Source organism: Cottoperca gobio, chromosome 14 (assembly GCF_900634415.1).
Source record: "Cottoperca gobio chromosome 14, fCotGob3.1, whole genome shotgun sequence".
Taxonomy (NCBI): Eukaryota; Metazoa; Chordata; class Actinopteri; order Perciformes; family Bovichtidae; genus Cottoperca; species Cottoperca gobio.
The window spans coordinates 16,973,851-16,983,738 of record NC_041368.1 but is presented as its reverse complement, the minus strand read 5'-3'; the positions used below and the strand labels follow the sequence as shown (position 1 = coordinate 16,983,738).

The 9,888-nt window shown below is 41.9% G+C and overlaps 1 protein-coding gene across 1 annotated transcript; it reads left to right on the top strand.

Annotated features, from left to right (window-relative positions):
• Positions 1-480: 480 nt before the first annotated feature.
• Positions 481-1,904, top strand: pou4f3 (POU class 4 homeobox 3). The gene is made up of 2 exons (XM_029448495.1): positions 481-600; positions 966-1,904. Exons 1-2 carry the CDS (start codon positions 481-483, stop codon positions 1,902-1,904), a joined length of 1,059 nt encoding a protein of 352 aa, XP_029304355.1.
• The last annotated feature ends 7,984 nt before the right edge of the window (positions 1,905-9,888 follow it).

The window sequence follows — 9,888 nt, the reverse complement described above, 5'->3', positions numbered from 1 at the left end:
GTCAGCACCACGGTCAGCCCTGAAGCAGCATGCACTAACATTAACGGTGCTGTCCATGGTGCTGAAATAATTGAACCATTGCAGCGGATGAATCCATGGTTTTAATTCTGTCACACTCGATATCATCATCAGCAAAACTTGAACAAATATCATATTATGAAGTCATAATAACGATTTCATCAACAAACAACGTTTTGTTTGAATATTATTGTCTTTTTTGTTACGCTTGCGCACAGAGGCCAACATTTTGCAACTTGTAAGTTGAGCAGGTGGGAGGGAAGGAGAAGGAGGGCGGCTGAAAGAAGAGGAGGGGGGGGGGGGGGGGAGGGGGGCTGGGAGAGGGAGCGAGGGATGCCGGGAGGCGCTGTCGACGTTAACAGCTCAGTCTGGTGAAAGAGAGCAGAGAAGCTCTGTAGCTGTCCGCTCCCCGGCTTTCATGTCAGGGGCCACACTGCTTGCGAGGTGCTTGCTGGGAGGAGGATGATGACCATGAACGGCAAGCAGCATTTCTCCATGCACCCGGCTCTGCACGAGCCCAAGTATCCCGGCCTGCACTCAGGCTCGGAGGGCATGCGCAGAGTCTGTCTGCCCGCCCCGCAGGTACGTTCAGGTCCGGGGAGAATGGGAGTATACTGGGTGAGATGAGGGGAAAATATCACATTGGAAATGTCTGTAAAGTTGATTTGACAGGACTTTGTTCTATCCGCTATCTCCCCCCCCCCCCCCCCCCCCCCCTCCTGTCTGTGTCCCCTCTCTCTCCCGCCCAACTCCCCCTTCTCCCCCCTCTCATCCACATGTCTTTTCAAGCAATGCTCTTGCTTTCATATTAATTTTTATGACCTGTGCTTTGAGGAGAGTTCTCTCCTCTCCTCAGCGTTGCTTGCCTTTGGAAAATGTTTTTTAGATCCTGAGAGCAGCCTGACAGAATTCCCCACTGACTCCAGTATGCGCACTCTTGCTTGCAGCTGCAGGGCAATATATTCGGAGGCTTTGATGAGAGCCTGCTGGCACGGGCAGAGGCTCTGGCGGCTGCTGACAGCATTGTCTCTCACGGCAAGAGTCACCCGTTCAAACCAGACGTGACTTACCATACCATGAGCAGTGTCCCCTGCACCTCAGCCTCTTCTTCTTCCTCCACCACGGTGCCCATCTCCCACATCCCCTCCACCATCGCCTCCCACCACCATCACCACCACCACCTCGGACAGAGCCTGGAGGCCGGGGACCTCCTGGACCACCTCTCCAGCAGCCTGGCCGTGACCGGGATGGGTGCTCCGGAGCCTCCCGGGATGACCACGTCGGCACACCACCACCAGCACCCTCACCACCACCTGCAGACCATGGGGCAGCTGCACCAGGCGATGGCCAACATGGCCCACCCTCACTCCCTGTCAGTGCACGGCGGAATGGCGTGCATCAACGACGTGGAGTCGGATCCCAGGGAGCTGGAAGCCTTCGCCGAGCGGTTCAAGCAGAGAAGGATCAAACTCGGAGTGACCCAGGCAGATGTCGGGTCGGCGCTGGCCAACCTCAAGATCCCCGGAGTGGGGTCTTTGAGCCAGAGCACCATCTGCAGGTTCGAGTCCCTCACCTTGTCCCACAACAACATGATAGCGCTCAAGCCGGTTCTCCAGGCCTGGCTGGAGGAAGCAGAGGCTGCGTACCGGGAGAAAAGCAACAAGCCGGACCTTTTCAACGGGAACGAGAGGAAAAGAAAGCGCACTTCCATCGCCGCGCCGGAGAAGCGCTCTTTGGAGGCTTACTTTGCCATCCAGCCTCGCCCCTCCTCGGAAAAAATTGCGGCCATCGCCGAAAAACTGGACCTGAAGAAGAATGTGGTTCGAGTGTGGTTTTGCAACCAGCGGCAAAAACAGAAACGAATGAAGTACTCTGCGGTGCACTGAGTTTCACACATCATGAATAAAATAGCCTACTACATTTTTGATCGAGTGATTAATAATAGCCTAAGTAGCCTAACTAACAGGGATTTATCAACAGCTCTTCACGTCTCATCTGGGATTATTTCCAAAAAAGACTTCAATTTTTCATTTCGTGTCACTCACTCTTCGTTGTTGCACTTTTTTCGATTTTGTTATTAATATGGGACTCATAAATGATTGTGTTTTAGATCTGTGAGGAGGGTGATTTTGATGTTGTTGAACGTGTATACCTTGCACACACTAAATATGAACTTTCAGCAAATCCACCCTGACAGTTTGTCACATTCAGGGAAATTAAGTCACTTTCTTTTTTCCATGAAATGGAGTTTAGAGGCATTTTACATTTATGGGCTGTTTAATTGCCAGCGGTGTTAAAGTGATTCTGTATGAACATTTAAAAAAACAAAAACAGAAATAATTATTTTGTGAAAAGATAATGGATTTTTTTTTTGTAATGCTGGTTGAGTTTATCCTCCACATCTCTGGCTCACACCATCATATCTTGAACTGTGTTCTCACTTATTTTTTTAAATCTATGAATTCAAACTAATGTGAGTTCAATGATGAGGGTTTTTAAAAAAATCACCTTTTTAACACCACGAATTTTATTTTTGCAAACCAATCTACTCTCTTCGTGAACTGTTTGATGGTCATTTACGCACAAATATGAATAATTACAGTAATGTAATTTCACACACACACACACACACACACACACACACACACACACACACACACACACACTGAGTCTGTTTATCTTGAATTATTTAGAAATGGAAATGACACTGTCATATACAAGGCACATCCGTGTGGCTTTGGCTGCTGCTATATTTGAGTATTTTGATGTGAACATGTTTTGGAGCATTACAGGTGAGCTATATATTTATTATGTAGCCCATATATATATATATATACAGTATCACCTAATTTAAGTATTTATTTTTTCCTCACTCTTGATTTCACTTGAAAAAAAATGTGTGAAGTTTAAACTTAATAAATAATTGATTATTTTGTAAAAAAAAAAACAACAACAACAAAAAACATTCTCTGAGGCAGCGACTTTATTTTTGTGCTTTATTAACTTGTATTGTTTTAATCTTAAGGCCTATAAATGCGGCATATCAATTGTTTTATAGACTATTTTTTAAAAAGGTTATGAACTATAACAAACTTGATTTCCTATCTACACATCCGGGCGATACAATCTTTGTTTGTTTTATGGGACCTCGCCCGAGTGTTTTATTTATAACTCCCCAAACCTCTGCTGGAATTAAATATGTATTGTTGTACATGATATAAGCAACACAGAAAAATAAAGGCCCTTCATTTTCACAGTAATGTTCACGCTGCGGAGCGCAGAATGTGCGTCCTCTACATGCTGCTAATGGCCTCCTTCCTCCTCTGATTAGTGCGCTTTTAATTATGGATGCCCTCATGTCACCGGGTTATATCGTGCACGGGGTTTGAAATTATTAAGTAATGACGATGCAATATTAATTATATATTGGTATAAAACGAAGTAATGTGGAGGACTTGGAAGTAGAAGTCAGACTGGGAACTCTCGGGAGAGACGAGCTGGATACACAACAGGTTGACCGACGAAACAGGGAAGTTAAAGTAGTTTTTATTTTCTTTGCTCGTTTGACTAAGTAAGTATTTTCCCCTTTATTGTGTTATTTTATTCTCTTTTATTTAAAAACATCAGATGATAGGATAATGGGCACACTTCTGTTTTATTATCCAATTAGCATAGACAAACACTGCTATATTATTATTGTTATTATTATTATTATTATTATTATTATTATTATTATTATTATTATTATTATTATTATTATTATTATTATTGTGGTTAAAAGTTAGTGCGACTCTTCATTGTATTTAACGTATTTTACTCTCTCGGCCGACTTTATTCAAATTGCTTCAATTAAATTTTACTCAGAATTCCTTTATTCTCTGCGAAGTAAATTTGCTCAAAAACAATGACCTCTTCCTCCTGAAAAATGTTCTAAAATAATAATAATAATAATATTCATCATCATAATTAAAAGCGTCCACCGGAATCCTCCCACAGCCAACATGGCCTGCGGTTGTGTGATTTTCCCAGGGAGACTGTCGGCGGGATGTTTCAGCCAGAGGATCAATACCTCGCAATTACGCGGAAACGTTTGTGGCTAGTATTAATATTCTCTTTGATGCTGAGAAGTGATTAATCGCAGTCTGTAATTTATGGTGTTAAATATGCTTTTTTTTTCTTCTTCTTCTTTTTTTTAAAGGGGAATGCAAATGTTAATTGTTGTCATTAATATGCCTCTTTCTAAACCGTGTGGCATAACCTATTTATTTGAAAATGTTTTGCATGTTTCAGCCGATGTTTCCTCATTAAAGAAATATCATCAAACCCTCTAACAATGAGACAATCAGGCCCCCAAAAGCCACACATCCCTGTGTGTTTCTGACGTAAATGTAAAGGTTATAAAAGGTACTTCGCCGTGTGAATAATTGATCTTTGTAATACCCGTATTGATATCATAACGTGCGCTACTCGCTATGTGGTAAGTTGAGCTGAAGGCTCGTGAGCGTCAGCGGCATGTGGCGACTGAGGGCACTTGAATTATTCAGCAGCAGCTGAAAGGTATATTGCATTTTCTCATGCAATAATGGAGGTGTGTTGGTCCCAATGTGTGCATTGTGCTTAATATGAAAACTCGTTTGAAATCAAACGTTGATTCAAGGTCAAAGCGACTATGAATGAGCAGAATTAAAGAGCAGAGTTTATGAGTCAGAGTGGAAATTAAAAAGAGATAAACAGACAAACAAATAGATTACAAAACAAGAGGGAGAGTGAGGGTAGAAGAGACAGAGAGAGAGAGGGGGAGAGGGGGGAGAGAGAGACAGACAGAGAGAGAGAGAGGAGGGGTGAGAGAGATGTTTTCATGCAAGGAAGGCTTTTTTTGACAGAATGAGGATGAAAGTTTTGTTTAATTGCTCAAGAATGCATGCACACACACACACACACACACACACACACACACACACACACACACACACACACACACACACACACACACACACACACACACACACACACACACACACACAAGCAGAGCGAGGGAATGTGAAGATGGGAGGGGTGGGAGCCAAGACACCCCAAACTCAATAATTCATCCAATGCCAGTAGCAACAAATGTGACCAGAGCAAAGGGAGACAGCTACCTCTGCGCTCTCTATTAGTCACCTTCTATTATCATCAGAAGCCCAACCAGCTCGGGACCATCCTACGGCGGAAGTCTACAGCATACCTGTGTACCACACAAGCATGGACAGACACACAGACAAACACACACACACACAGACACACACACACACACAGACACACACACACAGACACACACACACACACACACACACACACACACACACACACACACACACACACACACACACACACACACACACACACACAGTGATATTGTGTTACTCTATGGAAACTTGAGGCCAGGGTGATGGATGTCTTTTAAAAGGTATAGCAAGAGATGCTGTCCATCTGTAGCTCCTGTTCCCTTCTCCCTTCTCTACACTGTGGTGTGTGAACGCACATTAAGTGTGTGTTTTTAATAAGATAATGGCAAGTAGGAGGCTTATTGTGGTTATAAATGTCAGTGGTGGGAAGTAACTAATTACATTCACTGAAGTATAGTGAGGTATTTTAAATGTAATGCTACTTTATATTTCAACTGTAGGAATATTTAAGGGGAGGGGGGCACTTCTTTTTATTTTGACTGTGCAGATTTAGATCTTTAAAAAAGTAGAATAAGCACATAAAATACAAATGAAACTACGCAACAGAATAAAGTAAAGTATGTACTTTAGGTTAGTGTCAATTTTGCTGATAATATAAAATATTAAAGTATGTAAGTTTGAATTCAGGGACTTTTACTTATAATGGAACATTTGACAGAATGGTATCTTGTGGTGAAACAATTAATGAATAATCTATTTTTAAATGCATCCATTAACAGAAAATAAATCAATAACAAATTTGATAAGTTATTTTTCAATTTGAGGGTTTCCTGCTTTTCTCTGTTTCATCTGCACTTTAGTCTTTTTTCTAGTATTCCTTTCACAAATCTACTGTGATTTCACAGCCTAAATCGATTAATTGAAGATATAATCAAAATGTAATGAAAGGGAAATAGAATATTGAAAATAGTGCCATAATTAAAATGTAAAAGTGACTTTTCTTCACTACTAAGTGAATTTGAAGCAAATCATTGGCCCATGTCCCTACTTACATTTTTATTAAATAAACCAAATGAATGATCAAGGAGTTAAAAGTCTATGAAATATATTATCAACACTCCCTCTTCACACGTGGTTATTAATCTGGAATTGCACTCAGCATCAGCTCTGCAGAGAGAGCAGTGAACCTCTGCGAAGGTGAAGCATTTAGAGTCTCACGGTCTCCGGTGAGGTCAAACCGTCTGTCAATTTACACACCATGCCTTAGACTATTGAGATGTACACACACACACACACACACACACACACACACACACACACACACACACACACACACACACACACACACACACACACACATGAAGAGATGTGAGCACAGATAAGGTCTGAGAGAGACAACTGTGCGATATATATTTCAACGTACATTAATAGCATTCTATCATTTTAATCCCGTATTTTCTTTACAGCTGAAGATTATATATTTGTGTTGTTCCAATTTCAAAAACTACAAAATAAGAGCATGGAATTCAAAGGACAAAGTATGGATGCAGGGCGCTATATATGCTTATATGCACTTACTTAATTCATTCAGCGGGCCTGAAGAACAGTATTATACACCCCATTCATTATTCAAGTCCTCTCCATTATCAAAGTGCCCAGAGAAATAAGATTAACCCAGCCAGAAATAACTCACTGTGGCGTGATTTTTTTCCTACAAAGCACTTAGCTGGTCGGGTGCAGGTCTGCACACAAACTCAGATTAGAGTATATGAACATATAATCACCATGCAGTCTGTTGAACATAATAATCCTCTCCAAGAAAATGTGGCTGTAGTGTAGAGAGACACCGGGGTGAACATAGGGGAAAGAAGGGGAAGAGGAGAGGAGTGAGAAAAGAAAGCAAAGAATTGTTCGAGGGAGGCACGAGTTGGAGAACAGAAGAAGGGAAGGAGAGTGATCACAGCCAGGAAGAGAAGACGATGAAAGAGAAATACATTGAAAAAAGAAGGGACACAACAATAGAGACAGGAAGGAATGAAGGTAATCAAATCGGAAGTAAATAAAGTTGGAAACTTGAGTTGGAAAGGAAAGTTAGTCAGATGCGTAAAAGAAAGGGAAGCCAGAGGGAAATGACATGTGAATGGAAAGAGAGAGAAGAAAGAAAGGAAATCATGTCAAGGTGAGTGCGTCCCTGCCGGCTCGAAACAGTCTGACAATAAACTTCTGTGACAGCAGGAGCACCCAGAGGACCCACAGCCAAGAGGAGAGGAGGTACGAGGAGGCTGCTCCCCCCTGAACATCCAACCCAAAGTCATGTCCATTTCCACGGTTTGTTAATTAGCTCTTCACTAATGCTCATTTTGAATTTGTGCACAAGAGAAACTGAGTAAAAACACCAGATATTGCATTTTTACAGCAATGTACACAAATTGAATCGCCTCTTTTAATTTCACAACCTGCTTAGAGCTGCTCCTTCTCCTTCCTGTTGTTTTATTTAAAAAATGTCTGCCGAGCCAGAAATCCCAGAAAACATATTTAAAAACTTTAAACATGGCGGAAGATGAGAACAAAGTATGTTGTATAACTAAAATAAACACAATATTAAGCCCCACATTGTATTTGTTGTAATATCAGAGCGAGATGAGTTCATGCTCCATCCTGCTGCTTGTGAAGTGCACAGTTTGGGTGGAAACACATATTTTGATAGTACTGTGTACATTCTGTGTTTCTGATTGCCTGGAGGTATGAAAAACATGTCAACAAGGAAGTGAAAAGCAGCTTGGTGTTGACATGTTCCGCCACCTCAGACACACACACATACAGACTGAGGGCACATGGGTAAATAGCAGTAGCAGCTCCACTGTCTCCCCCCTCTCTCTCTCTCTCTCTCTCTCTCTCTCCCTCTCTTCCATGGTGCTGTGCTTTTGAAGACAGACATGAAAACCAAGCCAGGCCACAGTGGGGCCCCTGAAGGAGGTCCCCTAGCAGATGCAGCCACCCGCCCTCCCCCCCGTCTGCTCCCACCGGCCCCAAGCCCCGAAGACAGCCCCGAGGCTAATCGACCAGGAACACAATGAAGAAGCAGCCGACGCAGCCTGTGCTGAGCTCGTATGTCTGATGTGCGTGTACGGATGAAGAGGGAGAACGTAACATAACGATATTTATCAAGCCACTGTAAATACGAGTAATGCTCCTGATCAGCCACGGTCTTCTTGCACACCCCTAAAGAGTGTTTATGTCTACACGATGCTGGTCATCTTTACTCTTGTTGTGTGACGCAGTGCGTGTGCTTCCGTTGACATAATACCTGCTGGATCCCATCAGATCAGGTAGAAGAACAAAGATGGTGGGATATGGTTGAATGGCGGGGCAGGTTATATTGCCTTGGGGTGATTCAAGCTTATTTGCATACTTTCAAACATTCCCACATGGGGTTTGGATTGGTAGCCATGATAACAGGTCTAAACTAATCTAAAGCAAATCTTATTGTATCCTTTAATGAGGCCACATGATACCACTGGTAACACAGAGTCCTTTGAATTACGTAAGAACATGGGAGCACATGTGATCTTCTGATTCAACAAGCAACAAAAACACGAGTGATTGAGTGGGTTTAACTTCCATTAATGATCAAGGACTAATGTTTTATAAATTACAAGCACGCTAACGATTGATTGATCAGGGTTTGGCAACATATTAAATGATGTGATTGCAGAAAGGACTGGTTTAGAAGAATAATTTATATTGAGCAATTTAGTTCAGTGTCCTGCTCAAGGGCACGTCAGCAGGACAGCTGCATATTGTCATATCAGTCACTTTTTGTCAATTTTTCAGCAGTGGTGGGATGTATCCAAGTGAATTTAGCCAGTAGGTACTGTACTTCAGTACAATTTGGAGGTATTTGTACTGCTTTATCCAAAAGGTATGATTTGTATTTTTATTTATACAATTATTAACAGTATATAATTTATTTTGACCTGCTTCGATATTAAAATGCTGCTTAAACGTGCATAAGTAATAATGAAAATATATTAAAATATATATATATATATATATATATAACACTGACAGAAAGCCATGCTGCTGCATAAATAAACTATTTATAATTAAATACTTTTTTACTGATAACACTTCTGTAAGATTATGAATGCAGGACCTTTACTGCTGTAATAATGTATTTTTTATATCATTGCTTTTCCTGAAGTGAAGGCTCTGAATACTTCTTCCACCACTGTTAATCAGTCTATGGCCATGCTGTGCATTAAACTGATTGAAGTTTATTTGTTCTTTGAAGTTCTTCAAGAAAAGCTTGAGACGGAAGGTTATACAAAGTATTGGGAATATTCCAACAGTTCTATTAAAAGCACTGTTGAAAAAGAGAGTGATTCTGTTGATTTAGTAATGAGGGAGCCACGGTTCAGTAGCGCACAGACACACAGCTGAACACCGCACAGAGACCCAACCACCACCAAGAGCAAGCCTCCCCATAGCTCTCACATTGCATCAAGTCACTGAGTGACGGGTACATTGTCCGGGGCAAGGGGGAAAAGAGTGGTGAAAAATGTTTCTCTCAGAGAGCTCCTCAGTCAGTCAGGCAAACCCGCTCACCACGGCCGGGCAGAGAGCATCTACACAAATGTATTTCTGGGGCGCACCGATTGGTTGAGTGCACTCCACGAAAACAGGGTTCTTCAGAAGTTCTTCG

Excerpts from the sequence above, each read along its gene's own strand:
- pou4f3 (XM_029448495.1), top strand. The coding sequence starts at position 481 with ATGATGACCATGAACGGCAAGCAGCATTTCTCCATGCACCCGGCTCTG. Across the intron at positions 601-965 it reads TCTGTCTGCCCGCCCCGCAG|CTGCAGGGCAATATATTCGG; the intron begins GTACGTTCAGGT and ends TCTTGCTTGCAG.